This window comes from Gopherus flavomarginatus, chromosome 14, assembly GCF_025201925.1.
Source record: "Gopherus flavomarginatus isolate rGopFla2 chromosome 14, rGopFla2.mat.asm, whole genome shotgun sequence".
NCBI classification, from domain to species: Eukaryota; Metazoa; Chordata; order Testudines; family Testudinidae; genus Gopherus; species Gopherus flavomarginatus.
Genome location: NC_066630.1, coordinates 35,669,360 through 35,695,644, shown reverse-complemented (window position 1 = coordinate 35,695,644; position 26,285 = coordinate 35,669,360). Strand labels below are relative to the sequence as shown.

The window sequence follows — 26,285 nt, the reverse complement described above, 5'->3', positions numbered from 1 at the left end:
CAGTGAGCACCCCCTGGCACATTGGAAAATTTGGTGCCTGTAGTTCCAGCCCCGGAGTCGGTGCCTATACAAGGAGCCGCATGTTAACTTCTGAAGAGCCACAGGTTGGCCACCCCTGTATTAGAAGTTCAAATACTACAGCTACAGCGATGAGTGTGGTATAGTGCTAAAAGCTTATTTCTGGGGTCATTTAAAATTAGACTGGATAAAGCATGAAGAATATACAACAGAGAACAATCCTGAATTAGCAGAGGGATGGACAAGATGCCTTTACTTGATCTCTTCCATCTCCAACTTCTGTGACTTTTGTAATTCAGTCTTAAACTGTTTGCCGTTTTGTCAATGACAAGGGCAACTTCCATCCATTCATGGTCTTGGAGGTCCGCAACACCCTCTACCTTTCAGCACAGAGGTGTTTCTCATTGGAAAGTTCACCTCTCCCGAACTAGGGACTTGATCCATTTCTGAGAGGTTGTCACAGAAAAAGAGGCCAGCTTCTCAGTGTGATACAACCTGAGGGACTTGCGGGTATATTTTGGTACCAAGTAAAAGACAGCAATGTTGCCACGCAATAATAATTCAGCATGACTTACCCGTTGGATACAAGATCTGATCTTAGGTGAGGTTTTTTACTGTGACGCTCATTGAAGGTCTGGTCTGGCCATGCTCAGTGCGTACATCTGGCAGCCCACCTCAGCGTTTATCCCCTTAGGCTAATCAAATTGAAGTGGTATTTCAAAGGCTAATTAAAGTGAAGTTTCCAGTCCTGTGGCTGGAAACATTTGACCTGTCCTGCAAGAAGAAAAGGCTTGTTTTTCAGGAACTCGTTATTCAATAGAATTCACCCTAGGGCAGGGGATCTCAAGCTGGGGGCGGTCAGGACCCCTTTGGGGGTCATGAGTTATTACATGTGGGGTAGGAAGCTGCCAGCCTCCATCCCCAAACCCTGCTTTGCCTCCAGCATTTATAATGGTGTTAAATATATTTTAAAGTGTTTTAATGTATAAGGGGTGTCACACTCAGAGGCTTGCTATGTGAAAGAGTCACCAGTACAAAAGTTTGAGAACCACTGCCCTAGGGCAAGGAATCTTAGGCTCAATAGGTGGACTTTTAGGACTACTATTTGCCAGTATTTTTAGAGTGTTTTTTTAAAGGTGCTGAGCATTGGCCTAACTGTGGTCCCATTGAAAGCACACTTATACTGATTTATCAGCCTGACTCTACATACACAAAAAGTGGACAGTATCCTTAACAAAGATAAAGCTAAACTATATATATATACAGTCTTCTGATATGTTAATAGCAGTAGTTCAAGCTTTGCAGCAGTTCATTGTTTCTCCCACTGTTACAATTTCCAGTAAACAAGTGCTGCGTCCACTGAAAATTTAGGGCTTGATTTTGATCCCAGTTAACACCTTTTACACTAGAATAACTCAGTACTGACTTTAGTACAGCTACTCCCAATTTACACCAGTGGAAGTGAATAGACAGACACTTGGGTTGTCCTTATCCATTTTGTTCATTCAGTGTCACTATCTGGAAGCATTTCCTGTATTAACTATTCACCCATGATTTGCATGAATAAAGATGGTCTAACTTCCACCAAGTGTCCACAACTCACCGGCATTTATCAGGTGTGGTTCTAATCATTCCTGTTTCTTCTCTGAACCCTCTCCAATTTTATCAACATCCTTCCTGAATTGTGGAAACCGGAACCGGACACAGTATTCCAGCTCTTTCACCCTTTGGCTGGCTGGCTTTTCCATTTTTCCTGTCAGTCTCTATCCTCAGTAAATGCTTTTAGCAGTCTGATTTTCCTGCTTTTAACAAAGCTCACATAAAGGCTTCAACATCAAGACAGCAGTACACTTCAGCACCACACCTTCATGTCAAATGTGCCATTCTGTTATCTGTAGCAGTGCTCTGGATGGGCATTTAGGAAAACATTATCAAGTCTTTGCAAACTTCTTATTATCAGAAAGCTGAATTCTCTAATGCTTCCTCCTTTGATTCCTATTTCAGACATGAAAGGGTCTTTCTCAAGCTCTTGTTCTATGCTTTTCAAGGTCTTCTCCACTACTCTAGTGTTTTCCCCTCTTTGGTTGGCAATGCCCAAACCTCTCTGCCATGCTCTTTACTTCCATCCTCTCTGCTTAGGAGTGACATTAACAGTCAATTAAATGACTACAACACGCCTGATTCTCCTCTTCCTTGAGTGCAAATCAAAAGTTACTCTATCAAAATTGATGGAGTTACACTGGTGTGAAACCGACGTGAGAGGAGACTCGTGTCTGATATGAAGCAGTGGGTGCTGGCTTTATTGCAGCTTACTGCTCTCCTGCCAATACATCCTCATACTGTCTCCCGCTTAGGCCAAGGTTTCCTGCAATGCCCCACACATTGTCACCCAGTTCTGTCCAGTGGAAGGGTTGCAGCTTGTCACGTCCGTTCTTTATGGTAGCTTTCCCAGTTTCCAGATATACTTGCTGGCTTTTCTGTAGTGTTCTTTTAGTTTACTGCATAACGAAGAAGGATGCCTGCCTTTAAAATAACTGTGTCCTTGTATGACATTCTTGGGTGCAATCCAGACCGTTGAGGGGTTGAGTCACTTGCCTTGCAACCTGGGGCCTCACAGTGCTTTGCTGCTGTAACTCCCAGCCTGGGCCACTCACAAACAGGCGAACAGCATGACGGTCACGTCCTGAGTGTCTGTGTACAGCTGCAGCCTGCCTACCCATTCCAGTCAGACTCTGGCTTCCACCAGCCTTGGTCACCACTCACAGGGTGAACTCAGCACACTCCCAAATTTCCCCCCAAAATGTGTATTCTGCATGGTCCAGCCCTCTCCTGGACAGTTCAGATATTTTACATCCACTGCCCCTCTAAGGGGATCAATATCCAATAGTTTGCTACTTTAAATGGAGTTACCCACACAATTCAGTTTAAACAAAACATTGGAATAGTTTTGATTAAAGAATAAAACAAGTGCATTTAACTACAAAGAGAAAGGTTAAGTGAGTACAAGTATCAGGCATTAAAGTCAGAAATGGCTACAGGAGAACTAAAGACAAAATGCTTCCTAGTATTAAAACTTAAACTCGACTTTGTTCGGGTGAAATCCCTTCCCAGATGTACCCAGTAATACCACTGACCAAATTCTCTGGCCCAGATCTGTTCCCAAACACCAAAGGCTGTTTTCTTTTGCTGTCTTAGGTGAAAGAGAAAGAGATGGATAGGAAGAGATACCTTGGGATGTTTTTGCCCCTCAGTTTATAGTCCAGCCCTCCTTTTGAAATGCAATTTCATGTGGGTTACCCTTAGATAAACTTCATTCCTGTTGTTTGGTTGGAGTCATGGAGGCTCATGGTGAAAGAGATTTCATGCTGTAGTTGGCTAAGATATAGATCTGTTTGTTCCTACCCCCCTTCCTTACCAAAGAGTGGCCACTGATGACACTCGGCTAAAGGCGTCAGAGTATCCTTTGAGCAACTGTTTGCCCAACTTTGTTTGGTAAACAATTTCAGACCTAATTTCAGCATATATTTATGCCTTTACATATACTGTTGCTACACGCATTTCATCATGATATTATTGACCAGTGAGTTATTAGTTTTCAATGACACCTGACCAGGCATGTTTTGTACAGAGATTATTACAGTGATGTGTAGAGGGTGATTACAGGAGTGCATTCCATCATGCGTAATATTGGCATGACACTAGCCACTGCAGTCAACGGACAATGATCTGCCAAGTGGTAGCAGTATTAACGGTTTGAAATCCTCTGTCAGGTGACCTCTGTCAGCCTCTTGCTGGTACTCCTGAGTGTCATACTGGAAACCAGCAGCTTCAAGGCAGCTGTGCCAGTGGCCCCTCACCTCAGTGTCCCTTTTGAGTCCCCAGGAACTTCATGGAAGTATATACTCAAATCCAACAAAATTTATTAACCAAACGTAGCGCAAAAGTCCTGAAGTATAGTCCAATTCACCTCAGTGCAAGCCGTCCTTAAAATCACATATCCTCCTGGCTGCTTACATAATACATACCACTTTTTGGTGTCCTGCACCACACCCAGAATCTGTCAGTCCTCCTCTGGCCCTCCCAGCCCTCTGGGGTGCAACCTCCCTCTTCCCAGTGGGAGCCTCTCATGGTTCCTCTGGGGCCCAGTTCTCCTGCAAGGAGACAGCAGGAAAGCCCCTCTGCTGCTCCCCCTTTTTTCCAGTCTTCTCTGTCTCTTGGCTCTGGGTCAGAGCCGTCAGGCATCTCCCTCTACTGTTGCTGCTCCTCCTACCTTCAGCCCTCTGGCTTTGGCTCAGGAATGCCCATCAGCAAATTCCTTGCTGCTCCCTCTCTCGGGAGCCACCTTCTGTCTGGCAGCTCTTATCTCCTGCTCTGCCGCCAGACTAAGAGGTTGACGACACTGAAAACGCTACAGCGGCCTACGTATGCTGAAGGGAGTGGTTCTCCCATTGGCATAGGCAATCCACACCCCAGAGAGGCAGTAGTGAGGTCAATGGCAGAATTCGATCTTCAACTTAGCGCTGTTTACATGGGGACTTAGGTCAGCTTAACAACGCCACTCAGGGGAGTGGATTTTTTCCAACACAGACAAACCGACCTAATTTTCTAGCGTAGACCAGTCCTACCTCAGTCTGCTCTGACACAATGAATCTCCCTAGACTGCTCAGAGCTTCCCAGGTGCTGTTCCACCCTCTTAATTGGCCCAACTGCATCCAGTTTCATTGAGTGTGCCCGCTACCCCGTCACGCATACTTCATTACAGTTGGGTGGTGTCACGCCCTTCTCATACCCTCTCTAAATACCAAGTCTCATATTTTCCCCCCTTTTATGTCTACTACAGTGTTCTCTGCTACGGGTGAGCAACCTTCCAGGGGTGGCCCTCGTGATTTGCTTAAGGAGTCACAGGCTTCCCCTTCCCGGCACTTTCTGATCTGTAATAAAATACTGATGAATCCTGTTGTACTTATGACTACAAGTTTGTTTCTGGCAGCTCCTCTAGCAGGAGCCACTAATAATCTCACTGATGCACCATTATTGCTGGGCAGTTTGGTGGCATGTAAGATCTTGCATTGCTACTTTAAAATTATTATTGTAATTCCAGGGTTTAAACAAAATACTATATTGTCATAGGTTTCCAGGGCTGGAAAAAGAGTAGGTGAATTTTCAAATCTCCTTGAAAATTATCAGACAGCAATAAGTACCTGTTCCTTCAGAAAGCAAAATAAAAACAACAGCTTCCGAAAGATTCTTGTCCTGCATATTTTCCTAAGCTGATAACAAGCAGCAACTTTTATCTGGCCAATTTGGAAACGCAGATTGTTCTCTGGAAGTACCGTTGTGGAAAAGAGGAGATGGAAGCTCTGCTTATGAACTGACAGGTTATCACGATATGAAGAAAACAGCCATCAACCTTTAAGAACAGTAGTCCTGCACTAAGAGCAGACTCTCTTCTCTTTGAATATTAGAAGCATATGTAAGTGTAAGGCCAACAGACCCCATTCATTGGTGGGCAGAATCGAACCTGGAACTTCTGGAGCATACTGCATGAGCCTCCACCACATGATCTAAAAGCCAACTGGCTCTTAGCTAACGCTGTAGAGCAGACCCATTTTATCTCTCTCTTTAAGTGGTCTCAGTGCAACTAGAGGGGACAGAACATCACACCCAGGAGGCGTGAGAGTTACATATGTCCCCTTGCTGAGGAAGCGCATCCTGAGCTTCAGAGACTTTCCAGCTGAAATCCCAGATGAGCACCCACTTGTAATGCTAACAGACCCCAGTTGACGGTGGGCAGGATTGAATGTGGGACCTCTAGAGCTAGTGCATGAGCCTCTACCACATGAGCTAAAAGCCAACTGGCTGTTAGCTAAGGCTGTAGAGCAGACTCATTTAACTCTCTCTAAGTCAGGTGTGGGCAAACTTTTTGGCCCAAGGGCCACATCGAGGTTGCAAAACTGTATGGGAGGCCGGCTAGGGAAGTCTGTGCATCCCCAAACAGCCTGCCTCCACCCCCCATCCGTAGTGATTTTTACAGTTATAACCTCAAAATTTCAAACATTGTAGATGCCAGAAGTTAGGTACCTACATCTCGAGTTACTTAAGTAAGTGGCCTGACTTTCCTAAGTGCATCTACAATGTCCATCAAAGGCCAATTTGAAAGTTTTGGCTACAGTTTGTATAGTAAAGACTTTAAAGCACTTGGGAGCCAATTGGATAAAGCAGACTCAATAAATGACAAAGTTTGTGTGCAGAGCAGAGGGAAATTGGGAGAGAGACGCCTCCAAAGCCCAGGCCATCTACTACCTGTGATGGGACGGATGCTATCACTCTAGCGTAAAGTGAAATTCAGCTGTGCATTAAAAATGTAAATATAATCGAAATAGCCTAGCCAAAATGGATTTGACCACCACTAGCAGAAGGGCTGGTCTAATCAAAAGAAATAACAACAACAACGACAAATACTTCCAAGGCACTTTCTTCTCCAGTGGACTATGGGTCACAACAAACTTGTTTACTCAACACTAGAATTTGTTGCCAGTGGAAGAATTTGCATTTATTTTACAGCCAGTAAGATGAGCCAATGGGGCCCAGATTTTTAAAGGTATTTAGGTGCCTCAAGATACAGATAGGCATCTAGTGGAATTTTCAAAAGCATCTACTTCCCCATTAGACGCTTTTCACAATCGGTAAGAATCTAGCACTGGGGAAAGTGCTAACTCCAGGGAAAAGAAATGGGCTACTTCAAAGTTATGAGTTTGTCTTCAACTTGGGTCCACAGTGGTTAGAAGTCATCACCGTGTAAAGACTGTTTGGTGGCCACTGTCACAATTGGCATCTATTCTGGCAGAGACATGAAAGGACTGAATGGACACGGATACTCCAATCCTTAGCCAGAGCCTGTCCGGGTCAAGCGGAGATATACTAAGTGGGCTGATTTGGGCTAAGCCGCACAGTCTGTACCTCTCTTCTTTTCATTCTTCAGAAATACTAGTCTGGTACCTTTCACCCACTAAATGAATCTCATCTAAATACTCAGAAGACTGGCACGCTATATCTACTCACAGCTTCCCTTAAATGTAAGGTTAAATGGCCCAGTTCTACCCCCTTCACTTCACAGGTAGTCCTGTGATTTTCAGTGCATGTGTTTGTACAGTGAGGCTATGTCTCCATTACAGCCTATGTCGGTAACACTTGCATTCCTCAGAGGTGTGAATATTCCACCCCCCTGAGCGACGTACGTTACACCAACATAAGCACTCGTGGGCACAACGCTGTCAGTGGGAGAACTCCTGCTCACGTAGCTTATGCCGCTCGCAGAGGTGGGGTATTTATGCCAACGGAAGAGCACTCTCCTGTCGGCAAAGAGCATCTTCACCGGACACGCTACACTGGTGTAGCGCTGTACGTATAGACATAGCCCAAGATACTATTCCTTGTGAGTATGGCTGGTAGAATCTAGCCCAAAACAATTCCAGGTCATCTAGTTTTGTCATGTTATCTAAAAATATCTCCTTTAAAAGGAGTACTGCCAATGTAAAAACCTGAAGGAAAATATTGTACCTGCTATTGTTATAAGTAACAACTAAAATGACTAACTTCCAAAGATTATAGTGTCAGGGCTTGATTCTCAGTTGTGCTAAGACTTTATACTAACAAACCTGTCGATGTAAATCTGTCTTCAAGTGGATTCACTTTAAGACATCTGTAATAGCTGGGGCACATGACTTGTTCTGATTTGAATTCACTAAGATCTATCTGAAACACACCGACTGGATATTTGTACAAAGGTTGGCTGTGCAATATGAGACCAGCTTGGGGCAATAATAATATAAGATTACATCCAAATATGAACTTCACCAAAAATTAGGAGTAGTTAGATTCAAGGTTTTGGTTCAACCCCATCCATGATGATGCACATACGGGTCAGTATTGTTTATGGGAACTGCATTGTTGTGTGGGGTTTGGCATGTGAATACCGAGTGAAAGGAACAAACGTGAGCCCTGATTTTGCGAGGAGTTACACAGGAACCTAACTTTCCACGCTATAAGTAGTTGTGCTGACTTTAACCAGACTAATTGTATGGCTTGGTTTTCAGAGGCGCTCAGCATCTGTTACTCTCGTTGAAACAAATGGCAGCTGCAGCATCTCAGCCCCTCTGAAAATCAGTCCAATAGTACAGAAAGTTAAGCACTGCACAGGTCTCTGCAGTATGAGGGCCGTCGTTTCTGATGAACGTGGACGATTATCCGGGGAAGAGCGGAAGTAACAGAGTGCACTAGAGGGCATCAGGCTGGATCTGTGCTATGTGGATAACCTTCTTAAGGGTTGAGTTCAAACCTAGTTTTAACTGCCGTGTGAACAAGCCCTTCCTTTAAGATAGTTTTAAGAGGCAGCTAAGTGGGCACACCTAAAACAAAGCCTTTCTAGGAACTAGCACCATGTGAGAGATGGTTCCATTGGGTATTGTGACGGGGGGGCAGCCTTGAGGGAAATGAGGACACACAGAAACTGGGGACAAACAAAAACAGAGAAAGAGGCAGAGGCAAAAAGCGAGAAACCCAAGCAGTAGCCGGTGAGCACAGTGTGACCTTGGGAAAAACAAGAAAGAAACTTTGGGGTTTGTTGGCTAATGGGGCTGTAACTACTCCTTTTGGCTTTGGTTCCTCCTGTGTTCAGAGGAGTGGAACTTTGTAATACATCGTAAATAAAGAAGGCTGCAACAAACAAAATACCAAACTCCATCCATTTCTACTTTCACCTGGAAAATCCTCTGTGCCCCAAAATTTGACCAGCTGCTCAAGTCAAAAGGGATCAGCAGGTCACTTATGATGTATGTGCTGCAGCTGTCATGTGTAACTGAGGGGACAGCCATCAGCAAATGGCCCCAAAGCCTTCAATCGGTTTGGACTTCCTCTCCCTTCCAGGTGGGCAGGTCTGGAGCACAACTATTTGACAAAGAAGGGTTTAAATAGAATTTCATTCTCCTTCTGCATCTGTGTTTGCCCATGTGAAAGAACCTACATAGCAAACAGAATCTGGCCACAGAGTCTGTATGAGTCTTTGTGAAAAACTGAATCTTAAAGGAAGGATTCCTGCTTGCACACTTATCGAATCAGAGAAGAGTCAAATGTGGCATCGTTTATTTGACCAATCACAGCCAAGTAACCCAGCACAAGTGCTGAATATTCATGATCATTTCACAGGTAAAAAAAATATTACAAATGCTCATTATAAAAATGTGATTTAATAATAAATTCAGAGAAATCAGAACCTGCATGGAGTTAGTCTCCAAACAGAAAAATTCTACATTGTAGATTATTTACTCAGCTGTGGGGGGTGGAGGAGGTTACTTGGATTGCTCTGCTCACTGGCAAGAAAAAAAATGACAAGGAAAGGTGTTTATTAAAAAAGAAAACATGTTACAAGTCCTGGCAGAAAGTTTTCCATTTGTAGTGGTTCCTCCACTTAATTTCTAAAAACATTTTAGGTTTGCCCTAAATTATTGTTTCCTCTCATCTTCATGTTCCTTTCCTTTGAATTAAGCTGTGGCCAAGCAGGTGTAACATTGTATGTAACATTAGTGAAGATGTAAAAAATCAGTTTCCCACAAGGGATGCAACCTCTGGAGCAGATTGGGCATGTTACTCAACAGTGACACTTCTGGCTACTGAAGTAAACACATCTCTGAAGTTGAACTGTCAGCCAGCAGGATGGTGGCCAAGATGGGTGGGTCTCAATGAAAAGGTGGCGCTCTGCTCTTTAAGGTGACAGTGATGTCATTAAATGTTGCAAGAGGAATGCAGACCGCTTGAGCTTAGATCTTGGCAGGAAAAAGTGCTCCCCAATTCCCCCTTGGAGTTGCTTTATGAGGTTTTAGTGCACACAGGGAGGAAGGGTTTAAAAATTCAAGGCTCATCAGCTTAAACGTCTAAAATTCCATTTAAATACATTTTGAATGGAAACAATTAGAAGAATCCGGCTGCCTGGCCATGCAGCAGCCACCTTGAAATTAACAAGTTGATACAGCACTTTGCTTTTTGCTGAGCTGTAAATCAGGAGACTATCAATTTATCTGTAGTTAAATTGAGGAAAACAAGGGCATACTACTAGAAGCCTTCTGCTTTATTAAGTAAATGTTTTCTCATTCAAGTGGAAACATTTGTCAAGTCTGGCCAAGTAATCAATCACAAAAGCTATTTAATGAAAAGCATGATGACACTGTGGAATATATGCATGTAACTTTCTTTTCTTCTTCTGGCTTTTTGCACTTATACAACTCATGTAGGCTAAAGGCTCCATAATGTCTTTGATGGGCATATCTGTATTAATATTCATGTCTATTAATATCCATTATCATTAATAGGCTTCACAGGCACACAAAATAAGAAGTGACCCCCAAAATATGGAGAGGAGTATATCATTGAGAGTTACTCCTATCAAGGTAAGAAAATATGTTAATTACCTTAGTGGCAAAAGGCTAGATTAACTTTTACACCATTTTACACCACTCTGACAGTGTAGTGGGAGTAAATTATATTTAGACCGGCCTTCAAGGTGCCTAGAAGGATGTAAAGAATTCATAATTTAAATGAAAATCTGGCCCAATATCTTTTGCATGAAATACTCAGTCCTGCACCATTGAAGCCAATGGGAGTCTAGTTGTTGATTTCAACGGGAGAAGGATCAAAGTCTTAAGGCTAGCTCATGCCCTCACTTGTAAAGTCGAGGAATGGCCAAAGCTAAGCAGAAAACTCCATTGTGATAAGTAACAGTCAACACGGACTCGTCCAGACCAAATCTTGTCAGACCACCTTAATATCCTCCTTTGACAGGCTAACAACCCTTGTGGATGGGGGGATGCAGTAGATGTGACATACCTCAACTTCAGTAAGGCTTTTGATACAATCTCACATGACCTGCTCATAAGCAAACTAGCGAAATACAGCCTAGAGACAAACCTACTATAAGGTAGATGCACAACTGCACAGTTGGAAAACTGTACTCAGAGAGTAGTTATCAATGATTCACAGTCAAGCTGGAAGGGCATATCAAGTGGGGTCCTTCAGAGATCTGTCCTGGGTTCGGTTCTATTAAATAGCCTCATAAATGATTTGGATTATGGCATAGAGAGTACACTTATAAAGTTTGTGTACAATCCCAAGATGGGAGGGGTTGCAAGTGCTTTTGGAGGACAGAATTAAAATTCAAAATGATCTAGACAAACTGGAGAAATGGTCTGACTTAAATAGGATGAAATTCAATAAATAAATGCACAGAACTACACATAGGAAGGAATAATCAGTTGCACAAATATAAAATGGGAAATGACTGCCTAGGAAGCAGTACTGCAGAAAATTATTGGGAGGGGAGGGTGTTATAGTGGATCACAAACTAAATATGAGTCAAAAATGTTGCAAAAAAAGCAAACATCATTCTGGGATGTATTAGTAGGCGCGCTGTAAGCAAGGCGTGAGTAATAATTCTTCCACTTTGCTAAACACTGATAAGGCTTCAACTGGAGAACTGTGTCCAGTTCTGGGCATCACACTTCAGGAAAGATGTGGACAAACTGGAGAAAACCCAAAGGAGAACAACAAAAATGATTAAAGGTCTAAAAGACATGACCTACGAGGAAAGATTGAAAACACTGGGTTTGTTTAGTTTCGAGAAGACTTAGGGGGAACACAATAACAATCTTCAAGTATGTAAAAGCTTGTTATGAAGCAGAGGATGGTAAATTTTTCTTATCTGCTGAGGACAGGCCAAGAAGTAATGAGCTTAAATTGCAGCAAGGGAAAATTAGATCAGACAGTTAGAAAAACTGCCTAACTGTACGGATACGTGATCTCTGGAACACATTAGCTAGGGAGGTTGGGGAATCTCCATCATTGGAGGTTTTTAAGAACAGGTTGGGCAAACACCTGTCAGGGATGGTCTAGATTTACTTGGTCCTATCTTAGTGCAGGAGACTGGACTAGATGCCTTTTGAGGTCCCTTCCAGCCCATTTCTATTAGTCTATGGTCTTGAAGCTACAGGATGGGATAAGCTACCTGTGCTGGGTCTATCGAGTTTTTTAGATGATGGCCCTTCAGCAGGATGGTACTGAACACATTTTCTATTGAGGTTCTCATTTTGTGCCCATCACTGAATGCTGACAAGGTGGTTCTCACCTCCCAGAACAGGCTCCAAACCATCCTTTCTGTTATCAGCTAAATGTGCTGGCCCCATTGCAACACAGAGACATTTAATAGCTATTGGCTGGTCCAGCTAGCTCATTAACAAAGGTTCCAGTCCTGTGGTTTTTACTCAGAATTCCTTTTGAAGGCCGATGGGAGTTTTGCCTTAGTAAGGACTTAGAAAAAAATTCTCCCAGACACAAAGGAGCCAAAATACTGCGAACTACCCACTGGCTACAATAGCAGCCATAGCTCGACTGAAGGGACATCACACACTTTGCTTCTGGGCTGGAGGGAAGAGTTATTGTGTTCCTATCAACTCTGTTTGCCTCCTGCACCAAGCCCATTTACTCAGGGGACCAGAGTGTCAGACTGAAGAAGGATGCAGGATCAGGCCCTAAATAGCCCCGAGACTTTTGCTTGTTTGTTTGTAACGTCAAAATTATATTCACATTAAAGCTCTGCTGAAGAGCTAAAAGTACAAATTTTGGAGTAGATGGAGACTGACAATGGGAGTAATACAAGTTCCAAAAGCAAATTTGCGCATTTCCTGGCCCTCCCCATCCAGCTTCTGTTAACGTCCCACAATTGTGAAAAAAAATTATGATTGATCTCTCATTGAAAACAGACCTGATATCAAATATCTCCCCAATTCCCATGGCGGCGTTCTAAGTGGCTGTGAATATCCTTCAGTTCTTTCTCAATTAGCTCTAGCGCTCAAGAAGCGAAACATTTCTACTGGTGCCCTAAGAAATATTTCTAAGAGAGTTTTTATTATATTACAGACAATAACTGAGCCTCAGATTGGAGGGCCCTTTCACTTAGCGCTAGATGTTTTTCAGTTTCACCGATCAATGCTAGATACTGGCATTCTGCGGCAGTATTTGGCACTTGGCCGTTTTGAGTTGAATACAGACTGCATCCTGTAATCTAGTCTGTAATCCTCTACCCATGCAGCTTGCATGAACGGTTTTAAAAAGACAATGTGCTTTCATTAACAGTTTTGAGGGATTTTTCATTCTCTCATTTCATTTCTTTGCATTATGGAAAAGCTTAACACTAAACTATTAATATTTTCTATAAACAAAATGAAGCCGAAAGAAATTTGAAGAAGAGGAAAATGGCACTATATCTAAAATGCCAACACTCTTTTCTTTTACTTGATTGCTGTACTTCCTCCTTACATTCACCATCTTCACAGATGAAGGAATCAGTACGGTGCTCAACTGCATTCATTACCCTCTGTTACTTGTCCGAGACTTCAGAAATGTCCTGGACAGATATTTGCTTTAAAATCACGTTTCAGCATAAGAATTCTACATTAAGGAGTGAAGGGAAGAGATGTGGCTGAAACCTAGGCAAGAAGAAAGTCCATTCAAAAGACCCTGGTTTTAACAGCATTGTGCTACGGGGCTCAACCCACTGCCATTTGAGGTCAATGGAGAGACTCCCAATTGACTTTGGATTGGCCTGAAATTAAAAAAAGAGCGAGAGAGATAGATAGATTAGTTACCAATATTGCCAACCAAAACATTCAAAATCAGGAGTCAGTGCTCCCTAGAATCATGTGATTGGGTAAAAATCATGGGACTTTAAAAAAAGTTGGGGTTCATTTTTTTTCCATCTAGTTTTTGAGCCTTTACGTTACACTTGGGTCACAGTTACAAGCTTTCCTCCACAACCACAAGAGCTAGAAACTTACTTAAAAAAACAAACAGAATCACAGGGGTTTTTTGTTTTGAAGTAATGACCTGACTCCAAGAGCTGGGGCTTTAAGGAAAACACCAAATCTTGGGAGGCTTGTAATTTTATCATGAGAATTGGCAATGCTGTTAAATGTTCTGATGTGTTGACATTTGGGTGCCTGGCTGTTTGAATCAGTTATTCTCATCGTTTTCAGTTCTTTGATCATAGTAAAGGCCAAATCCCACCCACCTTCCTCACACTGAAGTTCAATGAGTAAAACACGCAGGATTTGCCCTTAGATCACAAATGATCTGATCAGAATTAACCAAGTATTTTACTTCTGCAAACTTTGAGTTTGGGGTGGGTTTTTTTTCCCATTTTTGATCTGTGTTGTGTGTAACCTTCATTTTTCTACTACTGATTACTGGCCCAAGAATTGGATGCTTCTGTCCTTTTTCACTTGCAAAACTGTTGTCTTCACTTATGTTCTGGATGGAGTTGAAATGAAGATTCTCTGCTTCAATTAACACTCTGTTTCACAGTTTCAACAAGGTCTTATTTTGATAAAACATCCTTTGTTTGTGCACCATCTTTACTCCCTAAAGGTCCTTCAGGAGCTATGTAGCAAGATTTTAGCTGTCTTTTACTCAGGTCTAATTTTGGATCTCAATCCCTGAGTGCATTTCATAGAGCATGTTTACACTAGAAAGGCTACAGTGGCACAGTTGCAGCTGCAGGGCTGGAGCCCTGTAGTGTAGACATTTACTACAGTGACAGAAGGGGTTCTTCTGCCAGTGTAAACCCACCTCTCCAAGAGGCAGGGGCTAGGTCAGCGGAAGAATTTTTCCATTAAGTTAGCTGCGCCTGTAGAGGTGGGGTTTGGTGAATCTAACTATGTTGCACATGGCAAGAAGTGTTCACAGCCCCAAGTGATGTAGCTATGTTTTAGGTGCAGCCCAGGCCTCAGTTAATTTTTACTTAGTCCTTACTCACGCCAACTTTCGATACAAATAAGGACATGGTCCAGCAGTAATTATCATGAAAAATTCTACTATATATATTTTTTAATGTCAATGTCTTCAAATTAATGAAGCAGCTGTTTTCTTTACCAAGCAGTTTTAGAGTTGTGTGTTCTGTTTTGCTCTTGTTGACGTCTTTGGGTTCTCCTTTTACTTCTGTTTTACACACTGCTTTCTGAAACACTGGCCTCCTTTATGTTCAGCCCCATAGAATTCAATGACAGTTGAACTTTGCAAAGTTAGGCTATGGAGATAAATTCCCTGGGCTAAAAGTATCAATGAAAGGAAAAGTTTGAAAGATAGGATTTGTGGTTCCTGCCAAGGCCATGATATCTTCTCTCTGAAATCTGACATGGATGAACTGAAAACACAGCGCAAATGGGGAGGGAAGGCTGATATGAGGAGGGTGAATTATGCAGTATATGTGTCCATAGAGCACACCTGATGGTCTGAGGGTCCAGTCTGACAAGATAGTGAGCCTGCTTACCTCCAGTGGGAGCTGAGGGAGTTCAGCACCTTGCAGGACCAGCCTCTAAGGCTCTAGGACTCAATTCTCCTCCTTATATCAGTTTCACATGGGTGTAAGTCCACTGGCTTCAATAGAGTTATTCCTGGTTCGCAGCACTGTATGTTAGAGAAGAATCAAGAGGAACCTGCTAATATTCTTTTAGGACTAGTGCATAACTTTACAAACTGCCCTGAGTAAGGTAGTTCTGCCACAGAAGTGGGCAAGTGAATTGACCGAGCGTCACAATTCACTGCCTCATTCCCTCACCTTGCTCCAGGTGAGATGTAATCTATAATTGTCCTGGGCTAGCAGCAAGTCATTTCTCCCTCTGTGCCGGCACAGCTCTTCTGGGCAGTGTATTGAGATGTGGAGTCAAGGCTCTGCTCCTGTCCCACCCATGCCCACCTCCACAGATGTAGGGAACAAGTAACAGCCCCACAGCATCTACTTTTCTGACCCCCACCAGCAATCTAGAGCCAAGCCAAGCCACCTCCCTCGCTCTCCTGCGTAAGCACCCTGGACAGGTAACAATCGTGGTCTGATTATCATCTCACATTGGTATAAAGCAGCATAACTGAGAGGACAGTCAGGCCCTAGAGTTTCTGTTTAGCTGTGTGTTCAAAGAGCAGGAAAACGGTTGAATCTTTTTAGCACGTGTAATGATTCAGTCTAGGTTTTTCCCTTCTCTGACAACCTGCTGGTTAATCATGTCAAAAAGAAAATCCCAAAATATTCTCTAGCTTTTCAGAACTCGTCAAGGGAACGACTTGAAATATCTAGTTAGTTTTCTAGAATATTTTCTACACAGCTAGAGGTTTAATGTCAGCCTATGACTCACTGCAAAGGGTGGCACTCTAGATTTCAAAGAGAGAGAAAGTTCACAACTGCCTCTGCAAGATATAAGAGGGACGAGGTAGGTGAGGTGATATCTTTTATTGGACCAATTTCTATTGGTGAGAGACAAGCTTTCGAGCTACACAGAGCTCTGCTGCAAGATGCAGGTTTTCGTATTTCGAGAGCCGTGAACAAAAAACAAATTAAAATCCATTAGCCAAAAAAAGAAACAAAAACCAAAAAAACATTCTTCGGCTTATCTGACGTTATTTTTAAAAGTATTCTAATGTATAACCCGCACAGTCGACATATCTGTAAGCGTGAAGAAATGAAAACAATAATAACAAGGTCCAATGCTGCAAAATTTACTACCAAGTGCAATGTTTCCTACTAAGAGTAGTCCCACAAAGTTACTACTGGTGGTACTGTGCACAAATATTTGCTGGATCGGGTCTAAAGCTATAAAGCAAACTAAGGCAAGGCAGTGTGGAACATGAGGACAGTCCCTAGTTCCAGTATAGCAAATGGAGCAGCACTCTGAGACTCTTCAGAACAAAGGTGGCAATACTTTTCCCTGTACCTTATTCAAATTCACTTCAAAACCCACCCAGGATTAGATCATTACAGCCCTTACTTGACCATACAGAAGAGTCAGAAGCAACATGGCCTTTCGAATACGCCTGCCCAGTTTGTCACTCTGGCTGCAGTGGAGAGAGAAAAGGCTAAGTGTCTGCTGGCAAATGAGCAGGGAGTGGGAGGACCCCTGGCTGTACCCTCATCACTCACTGACCAGAGTACCAGGCTGGATCCTCAAGAGCAAGTCAGCAGCTCCATGACCAAGTGTGAAGTAACTTAATAGCTCCCCAGAGCAAGTAAGGGTAAGGGGAGGAGGTGGAATAATGACTCCCTACATCACAAATTGTTCCTGGTGTATTCCTAGGGAGATGCAGCTATATTCCAGCACGTGCACAGGGCAGATTGTAAATTTACAGTCGAGCCAGCTCTCTGGTTGCACAGGCCACCTCTCTGAACCAATGTATTCAAGGAGAAAAGTTTGTGCTACACATTCAGGTGCTGATGACTGTGTGAAACCACCAACCTTTGGGCCTGTTGTCTCTTGAAAGGAGCAAGGCATTGAGTAGCTGTTTGCATTGTTTGCTTCCAGTGTCACTTGTCATGGTATTGCTTAGGCTGGCTGGAAACACAGTGGGTGGGGACTGCTTATTGCGTTCAAGAACTTTAACAGTAACTCCCCACTTAACGTCCTCTCGTGTAACATTGTTTCTATCTTACGTCCCTGCTCAATTACAGAACATGCTCCATTTAAAGTTGTGTAATGCTTCGCTATAACGTTGTTTGGCTGCCTGCTTTGTCCACAGCTGGCAGCCCCCCATCAGCTCCCCTACGCGTCCCTTCCCTCACAGTGCCTCCCCACAGCCAGCAGACCCTGCGGATCAGTGCCTTCCCCCTCCTTTCCCGCCTCCTGCCCGCGGCAATCAGCTGCTGTGCAGCGTTCTGGATGGAGAGGAGAGGAACGAGAACTCAGAGCGCAGGCTCCCCCTCCCTCCCGAATGCCACAAACCAGCCGATTGCTCCTCCACCATCCCTCCTGCCCCCTGAACATCTCAAGACAGCTGACTGCTGTGGGCAGGAGGGAGGCAACAGAGGGGGGAGGAGCGAGGACATGGAGCAAAGAGGGGGGAAGAAGAGGCGGGTTAAGGGTGGGGACTTGGGGGAAGGCATGGCAGGGGAAGGCTGAGGGTTGAGCCCCCTACCCCTGGTGCTTGCAGAGTAGGGGAAGCTGCCGCTGCTGCTGCGCAACATGCTTCTCCTAGCCTACAGCACCTTCCAGCTTCCTTGCCCAGGGCCGCCCAGAGGATTCAGGGGGCCTGGGGTCTTCAGTGGCAGGAGGCCCCCGCCGCTGAATTGCCACCAAAAACCCAGCACTTTGGCAGTGGGTCCCAGGGCGGAAGGACTCCCCGCTGTAGGTCTTTGGGGCACTTCGACGGTGGGTCCCGGGGAGGAAGGACCCCTCGCTGCCAAATTGCCGCTGAAGACCTGGAGCAGAAGGAGCTTCAGGGGCCCAGGCCCCATGAGAGTTTTCTGGGGCCCCCGGAGCATGAAGGACCCCGCTCCAGGGGCCCCGAAAAACTCTCATGGGGGCCCCTGAGGGGCCTGGGGCAAATTGCCCCACTTGGCCCCCCACCCCCCGGGTGGCTCTGTCCTTGCCTGCCTCATTGTCTCCGGTACCAGTGGGCTGTGCCTGTGTGGGGTAAGGCGGGGGCACCTCTCAACTATTGTACTGTATTGTATGGCAAAAAAAAAATTCCCCTGGAACCTTACCCCTCCCTGCCCATTTACATTCACTCTTATGGGGAAATTGGATCCGCTTAACATCGTTTCACTTCAAGTCACATTTTTCAGGAACAGAACTACAACATTAAGGGAGGAGTTACTGTTACAGTTGGGAAACCGAGGCACAGTGTGACAGAATTGATAGCTGAGCCCAGCACTGAGCCCATATCTTCTGACTCAGCCCTGTATATTAAACATTAGGCAATGCATTCCTAGTAACTTCGCGCAGATCTGCAAAAACCCAATAGCTATGCCAGCATGCTAATTATGGCTCACAACTGAACCAATGTTTAGGAGTGTACTGCATGTGTTCAACTGTGTCCTTGAGCAGTAGGAAAATGAGTGAATCTTTTTAAAATTTGCAGTGATTCAGACTAGGGCTTTTTGCGTATCTTACAACCTGCTGGTTAGTCAAGCCAAAAAACCCACTACAGTAAATTCATACAAAATGTTCTCTACTTCTTCAGAACTCATCAAGAGTAGTACTTGCATCTAGTTAGTTTGGTAGAACACTTTCAAAAAGACTAGATGTTTCATGTCAGCATATGACAGCTGAATTCACCACAAAGAGTTCCACACTAGATTTCAGAAGAGAGGAAGCATTGCAATTCACTATTACTGCTTCAAGGTATCGACTTTAATATTTAAAGTGAAGAGAATAAGAAGCAAATCGAGATCCATTAGCAAAAAAAACCATTATTTTGCAGCTTGTCTGACATACCATTATGCTAATTATGGCTCACAACTGAACAGTCATATTCACCAAAGCACTTAAGCACGTTTAAATGTTTTACTGAATCGGGATGTATTAAATACTTTCCTGAACTGGGGTCTCTTTGATGAATATTCCAAGCCAGACCCCATTATCTAAATAGCCAATTATGTTGAAAAAAAGTCTAGATTTCACACTGCATTACAGATAGTACAGAAAGAAAAGTTGCATATTATAACTTACTACTACCTCTGCATTTATTTTCAGATTTAAGACACAAGATATTGTCAAATTTATTTGAAGCCTAAATACAAATGGGTGATTCCTTCTCTTGCAAAAGAATTCCTCACTGTATGCTTTATTTTTCATAACCAAATAGATCAGGCATATCCATTCAAAATACTCATTAGTTCATATTGTAGCAAAGCAGAGTTAAATACGGGCCTGCTTCTGAAAAGAGCGTCCCTATGCTCACATTGACCTGAATGAGGGTGAAGGCACCTTGACGGACTGGTCCCCTAATTACTATGGCCCTGATCCTGCAGTTCATTGCATGGGTGCAGCAATCTGCCCATATGCAACAATTTGAAGGATTGGACTCTGCAAGAATAATAAGAAAATGTAACGAGTCAGACTACTCTCGAAGAGCCAAATAATTGTTAACTCTACAAATACAGCTACAGGCCTGGGGGTTATAGTGCATCGAAGTTATCTGCATTATTAGATTGCAATTATGATTTCCATGTCTGCATTGCAAATGTTTGAATTATACTGTCTCAAAAAACCTGTGCTCTAAATCCATCAATCACCAAAACATCTTTGTTCACTGAAAGAAAACCATCACACCAAAAGATACATCAAACTCTCTCAGAAGTCTCTATAATGAGGTTTTATAAAGGCATTCTAATCCTAATCCCAATTCTAAATACATCTCTTAAATTGCTGTAATTTCTATCTACCATGTTTTATAGCACTAATTATCACTTCAATGATTAACTAGTCTCAGTGTAATGCTCTCAAGCCTCTATTACCAGCATATGCTATCTATTCCTTTGTTTTAGCATTCATCATTCTAAAAAAATTCTAGGCATATTGTCAAACCACATACTTCGGTGTGAAACCTACCACAGTCTCTTGGCTTTCGGGTGTAATTCACTAATTGGAAGCACCTAGTAATATGTGTAGGGTCCTACCAAATTCATGGCTGTGAAAAAACACATCATGGACAGTGAAATCTGGTCGTTGTAGGAAGGTTGCTGTACTGACATCCTTACTTCTGTGCTGCCTTCAGAGCTGGGTGGCTGGAGAGTGGCAGCTTCTGGCCAGGAACCCAGATCTGAAGGAAGCACCACCACCACCCACAGCTCAAAACTGAGAGTGGCATATGGGAGGTTGTCACTTTGGTGGGGGGGCAGGGCCAGCCTTTAAAGGTGGGAGTTCACCCAGGATGCTGTAGTTGGAGGGTGCATGTTGTGGTAACACTCTCTGCCCCCTCCACACAGTCAGCCCAATGCCCCTTCACTCCTGAGTGCTGGGCCTGGAGCTGGAGATGGGCAGGTCTGGGGCGCCCCAGCCAGGGGCTTCTAGCATGTGCTTGGCTCCAGCTGCTAGTCCTATCCAGGCTGGGGAGGGATCGGACTTCTTCCTCTGTACGGGCATTCCCACAGATGGGTCAGATCCACCTCCAGGAACCTCCCTGGCTGCAGGAAGCTCCGTGGCTGCTGGCTGGTAGCCCAGCTCTTAAGGCAGCACCACTGCCAGCAGCAGCAGCACAGAAGTGAGGGTGGCACGGTATGGTATTGCCATCCTTACTTCTGTGCTGCTGCTGCTGGCAGTAGCGCTGCCTTCAGTGCTGGGCTCCTGGCCAGCAGCAGCCACTCTCTGGCCGCCCAGAACTGAAGACAGTGCCGCCACCAGCAGCAGTGCAGAAGTAAGAATGGCAATTCTGCCACCTTGCTACAATAGCCTTGCGACCCCTCTATGACTCAATTTTGGGTCAGGACCCCTACAATTACAACACTGTGAAATTTCAGATTTAAATATCCGAAACTGTGAAATTTAAGAACAGGAGTACTTGTGGCCCCTTAGAGACTAACAAATGTATCTGAGCATAAGCTTTCATGGGCCCACTTCATCGGATGCATGCAGTGGAAAACACAGTAGGAAGATATATATATACATAGAGAACATGAAACAATGGGTGTTACCATACACACGCTAATGGAATTTAAGATTTCTTTAAAATCCTATAACCATGAAATTTACCAAAATGGACCATGAATTTGGTAGGGCCCTAAATATGTGATATCAAAGTAATATCAGTCTCCCTCCTCATATTCTAACAAACATGCTGTTTAGCTTTAGTCTTTTAAGGATTCATTAGGTTCTCATCGGGCCTATGTGATTAAATCAGGCATTACTTTAGAATATTACATAATGCTGCTTGACCAGGTAAAATGCTAATTTACGTATTATTATTTAATTAACCTCCAAAATATAAATATCAGCAAGTTGTTCATTCTGCAGTCATAATTCTCAATGCCAGAGATTTTGAATAGCTCTCTAAATATGCCTCCTGCCGTATTCATAGCAACACTGCTAAATTCACCCTACCCAGGGTACAGAGTTTCCACAGTAAAAAACACCTCCCAGTTCTGATGGCTGACAACGTAAGCAGGTTCATAAAGACAGGTTTCTGTGAATTTTTAACTCAGATATAGAACTGCAAGCATATCATATATCGCTTTGAGATCTACTGATGAAAAGCACTGTATATCAACTAGGTGGTATTATCATTATTACTTAATAAACTGAGAGGAGCTTCAGATCAGTATATTATCTTGTTCTGTCTTGCTTTCAAAATGCAAATACTTCCGTACAGAGCGACTGCACAGTAACTTTATATGCCTACATAGTCATCTAATGTACATTGCCACAAACCTGTCCTACTATTCATCTTCTCTAAGGGTGGTTTGGGTGTGTTTTGGTTGAAGGGAAGTGGTAGATCTGTGGATGTCAGCATGCACAGACAAAGTCGTTCCTGTATAGGTCTACTGCGGACAATCTAATAGATCCCACTGACACATTTAACAATGTATTGGTATTTATTTGCAGTAGCCCCTTCCCACTCCAATTTTGCCAATGAACCAAAGGGCAAAACCATGCGGACTGTTTGCAAAACCGTCTTTCCAAGCAGCAAAAGCTGAGCATGTAGTCTTTACTGAAACACAAACATATCAATATAAAAAAGCCATTTGAGGCGCGGAAGGTTGCCAAAGCTTCTGGAGACAGGGAGAGTTTTCTTCCTAGATCTCCTGCCTCAATACAATCACTGGGAAGTGGAATATATCACTACCCCTCTGGAAGAAGCCTTATTTTTCTCGGAGCGACTGAGAGGCAGGGCCTAGTTTTTCTGGGTGTCAGCCCAGAGCACAGTCAGTACCCCCACCCCAGTCCTGTGTGTAGCACCTGGGCAGAGAGCGGGGTGGGGCTGGGAAGAGAAGGACCCGATCCTGTTCCCGTTTGCAGTCAATGGCAATACTCCCCCGCGTTGCCTGCAGCGGGAGCCGGCGGATCGGCGCCCTTCGATCCAAAATGCATGGAACGCCGAGCGGCCCCGAACCCTTTCGGCCATTTCCGAGCCCGTTCGGCTTCTCCCGACCGCTACCGAACGCCGCCGAGCCTTGCCGAGCGCTGCCGAGCTCCCCGAGCCAATCGACTTTTCCAGGCTCTGCTGGGCGCTGTCCACCACTTGAACCGCCTGAAATCTCACCGCTCGCCCCGCGGCGCGGGGACCGGCCCGGGGCGGCAGCTGCTCTGCAGGCAAAGCTCCCCGTTCCTCTGCTCAAACCCTTTCCGAGCTGCATACGGGGTCCCGCCCCCCCATGCAGGTGGCCAGCAGCAGCTGGCAAATAACCGCCCACCACACCCACTTCTGAGCAGCCCCCAGGGGAGCAGGGGATCGGCGGGACCCTCCCAGCAGAAGCTCCTTTTGCAATGATCCTTGTGCAAAGAAATAAATAATAACACACCCCCCCATCCCGTGTCAAATATTACAGGACAGGAGAGGGATTCCCAAGGCTGCGATCAGGGGCTGTGCAGTGATGGCGCCACCTCGAACGAGCTGGTCACATCTGTTCCAGGGGAAAGCTGAGATTTATTTCTTTTTTTTAAGGCCTTGTGAAAGGAGAAATCCCCTCATCCCCTTTCGCTAGCCGGCCCCACCTCGCCTAGGGGAGGCACTCACTCTCCAGCCACGGTGCCAACTGGGGAAAAGAACCATTTTTTTTCTGTCTATTGCACAGCAACTGCCTCATTAGCAAAAGCGTGCGTGTGTGTGTGTGTGTGTGTGTGTGTGTGCGCGTGCAAAGGTGTCACAGCAGAACCCCTGGGCGAGTCCAGCACCACACAGCCACAGCGGTTCGTCACTTGCTTCCAGACAGCCTCGGGAGATTTAAAACACACCCCAGCTCAGGAGAACTGGTTGATGGAGGGGGAAGGAGGAATCATGTTCCCGAAGCGACAAGTGCTTTTATAAAGGAGCTGGTTTCCTTGTGGTTTAATTATTATTTTCTGTTGTTTTTTTTAAATCCCCCTTTAATTTTAATTGGTGATCAGGAGCCAAATTCATCTCTAATTAATTAAGAGGAAAGGCTGAAATCTCGGGGAAAAGGGGCTTTGAGTGGCAGCAAGCCTTGCTTTAAATCCGCATTACAGGCAGATTTTGTAAAGAAACAAACAAATAAATGCCAGAGGGCCAACCCAGCAGACCATGTCAGGAGCTCAAACACGGAAGGGAGTGTGTACGTTGAGGGGAGGGAGATAAAAACTGACATTTAATCTTAATCGACAGCGGTTATGTTTAATGGTGATGCCCTGGTTACATCTGTGCCATTCACATCATCTGGGAAACCCCCCCCCCCCGTCCTCCCTCACCTGACACACACCTTGTGAGAAAGAAAAGAGAAACCACACCACCTTCAATTCAGCACCAACCCCATGAACAGCAGACACCTGATCGTCCATGGTGGGCAAAGGGCTGGATCCCCCTCCATCTTCTTTCCCAACCAGAAATCACGGCTACAGATGTGCCATGCCAATGGGTCCACAAAGCCACAAAATAATAACAATAAGGCTTACATAAATATGGCGGTCGGAGGCATTCTTACAACTAAAGAATCGCCTTCTTGCCAACCTCCCGCGTCCAAAAAAAAAAAAAAAAAAAAAAAAAAAGCAACAGGGGAATGCCAATTTTTTTGTTAAGGCAAACGATCAACGCTTTTGGGGCACTCGCCCCAAAGGACTTACTTCATCTGCTTCACAATGGTGCTTTTCCCAGATTCTCCAGCCCCTGTGGGGACAGACACAGAAAGGAAAGAGCCGGTGAGCGTGAGACTAGAAGGAGATCAGGGAGATGACATAGGAGGGAGAGCAGCTGGGTTAATGGAGGGGGGGGGTGATCTTGGCGAAAGACAGAGTTTCCCGGGGCAGAATGTGCACAGCCGGGGAAGAAGCCTGACTTCAGCAGAGGGGCAGGGAGGCGGTGGGAGGGTCGGGGGGGGGGGGGGAGCCGCCGCTTACCTAGCAGGAGTAATTTCACGTCTTTGGCGGCGGTGATCCCATCCTCCTTGAGGTTCTTCTCGATCGCTTTGCTCCTCTCCAAGGCGGCTCTCTCCTCTGCGCTCAGTGTACATCCCATGATGGCCCCCCAGAAAAAACACACCTCTCGGCGGGCGCCTCCCCCCTTCTCAGACACTCCGAGGGAAAGGGGGAAAAAATCACCCCCCAGGGGAAAAAAAATCTGGGCAGCCAAATGTGTCCCCCCCTTTTTTTCCTTTCTTTGCTGTCCTCCCCTCCGTTACCCCTCTCTCTAGCAATCAATGCATCCAAGTGGGAGCCGGGCTGCAGGCAGGCACTGGGGCTGGTGCAGAAAAGGCTGAGCTCTTCCTGATGGAGGAGGAGGAGGAGGAGGAAGAGGGTTCGGTGGGGGGGAGGGGAAAGGGTGGGTCCTGCTCTGGCGGGAGGGTTTTTGTTGGAAGGCAGGCGGGGGGGAGGGGTCTCTAATGGGCGGCGGCGGCGCTGGCTGCGAGCGATCGCATCGTTCGGCGGCTCCTGGCGGAGAGAGAAGCAGAAGGGGAGAGAGCGCGAGCCCGAGTGAGGGAGCGTGCGCCAGGGGTCCGCACTCACGGGCTCGCCTGCCTCGGTGACGTCCGCAGCGCCCGCCCGCGCATGCGCCCCACGAGGCGCTGCTGCTGCCGTTAGTGTAGATGTGCGTCTGCATGAGGCGGGGGGCTCGCGCGCCTGATGCGTTCTCACAGGTGCAGCCGGCCCCAGCGGCGCGCGAGGCCAGGGTGATGGGCTGCGGTTCTTAAAGGGGCCTCGCCCTAGTGTCCCCTTAGGAGAGGCTCTGTCTCCTGCCCGAGGGTTCTGCAGCCTGGAAGAGCTGGAGCACAACAGCGCTGGCCAGAGGATTCAGGGGGCCCGGGGCAAAGCAATTTCAGGGGCCCCTTGCATAAAAAAAGTTTCAATACTATAGTCTCTTGGGGGGGGTGCAGGGTCTGGGGCAAATTGCCCCCACTTGCCCTCCCCCCCAGGGCAGCGCTGAGCACAACTGGAGCGGGATCTAGAGGGGGGGAGTCTGGGCTAGGAGCCCTTGGGTGGACAACATGCCATTGTCTCCATTTGATTCCCCACCCCACCCCCCCGGAAAGCTCTCCCAGGCCCAGTAGGCTACAGGGACATTTAAAGGCGTGTCCTTCCCTTTAATTCCTCCAGTTCAAACACTGGCAGGGGATGGGTGCTCAATGTGTGACCTTGGACAACTTAGAAGTGTAACTTCCTATTCTCATTATGTATGTATTTTGTAGCAAATAGGTCTTTTCTGTTGCTAACTTTGATACTTGGGAGAGGAAAGGCTCTAGCCTGGGCTGCAGGAGAGCTAGGTATATTCCTACTTTTGTCACCTCCTATGTTGGC

The 26,285-nt window shown here is 45.4% G+C and overlaps 1 protein-coding gene across 2 annotated transcripts in view; it reads right to left on the bottom strand.

Annotated features, from left to right (window-relative positions):
* The window catches only part of GNAO1 (G protein subunit alpha o1), a 295,657-nt gene extending 270,184 nt beyond the window's left edge, over positions 1 to 25,473 (bottom strand). Inside the window, exons 1-2 of one of the 2 annotated variants that reach the window (XM_050922798.1) lie at positions 24,891 to 25,473; positions 24,618 to 24,660 (exon numbers count right to left, since the gene is read on the bottom strand). In XM_050922798.1, coding sequence (XP_050778755.1) covers positions 24,618 to 24,660; positions 24,891 to 25,008 — 161 coding nt within the window. In that variant the 5' untranslated portion in view covers positions 25,009 to 25,473. The remainder of the gene's footprint in view (positions 1 to 24,617; positions 24,661 to 24,890) is intronic. The other variant, XM_050922797.1, reaches the window with a different exon arrangement.
* Between the last annotated feature and the right edge of the window lie 812 nt (positions 25,474 to 26,285).